At 64.7% G+C, this 914-nt stretch overlaps 1 protein-coding gene across 1 annotated transcript in view; it reads left to right on the top strand.

The window, feature by feature from the left end:
- Nucleotides 1-914, top strand: part of SHANK1 (SH3 and multiple ankyrin repeat domains 1) — a gene marked incomplete at its 5' end in the record, with an annotated part of 58,706 nt that overhangs the window by 28,867 nt on the left and 28,925 nt on the right. The window contains 2 exon segments of the mRNA XM_014550455.1: nt 63-176; nt 353-430. Of these exon segments, the coding sequence (XP_014405941.1) occupies nt 63-176; nt 353-430 (192 nt within the window).

Raw genomic sequence — 914 nt, 5'->3', positions numbered from 1 at the left:
TGCGCTGGGGCAGGGACTCCGCGGACACGGAGAAACGTTTCCATTTCCTGCTCCCCACCCAGTGCTCAGCATCGGGGAAGGAGGCTTCTGGGAAGGCCAGGTCAAAGGTCGCGTCGGCTGGTTCCCCTCGGACTGCCTGGAAGAGGTGGCCAACCGCTCCCAGGAGGGAAAGCAAGGTATGGGGGAGCCCGGGCTGCCTCCGATGTGCCCCAGGGTGCTTGCTCAGTCCTCCCCACCCCTCCCCTTCCGACGGAGGGTGCTGGGGGGAGGGGGAAGGCTCGGGCCAGGAGCGCTGGGGGCGGGCTTGTGGTTTCAAGGATGAGGGCCAAGGCCACCCCTTGTCCCCCTGCAGAGAGCCGCAGTGACAAGGCGAAGAGGCTGTTCCGGCATTATACCGTGGGCTCCTACGACAGCTTTGATGCCCCCAGGTAAATGTCTTTACACCCTCGGTGCCCCCTGCCTCCCTTCACCCTCCGCCTTTAAGATATTTCCACGACCTCCAAACCCCCTTTCCCATCTGCTCCCTCACAAGTTTGATCCAGGGGTGGGGCAAGGCCGAGTTAGCTTCTGACCACACAGCCCAGTCCCCCAACCTGCCTTGCTTGGCAGCCACTGAGACTGCTCAGCCCCGGGGTGGCCAACCACCAATGGGGTGGACACGGCAGGGTGGGGGCGTTGCCTGGGGGCCCTGGGTCTCGTGTGTCTGGCTGGCTGAAGGCCCCCCATGTGCCCTTCATGTGCCCCATCTCTGTGCGGTTATGTGCAGTGGAAACCCGTGCATCCCATGCCTCGCTCTGGGTGTGGGTGGAGCCGGGCCAGGCGGGTGGGGGCGGGGAGGGGGCACACTGACACCTTTCCCCTCCCTGGCTGCTGGCTGACTTGCTTCTGAAGCTTGATGGATGGGATTGGCCCGG

The sequence above is a fragment of the Myotis brandtii genome, unplaced genomic scaffold (genome assembly GCF_000412655.1).
Source record: "Myotis brandtii unplaced genomic scaffold, ASM41265v1 scaffold601, whole genome shotgun sequence".
Lineage (NCBI taxonomy): Eukaryota > Metazoa > Chordata > Mammalia > Chiroptera > Vespertilionidae > Myotis > Myotis brandtii.
This window is presented reverse-complemented; position numbering and strand designations above follow the sequence as displayed.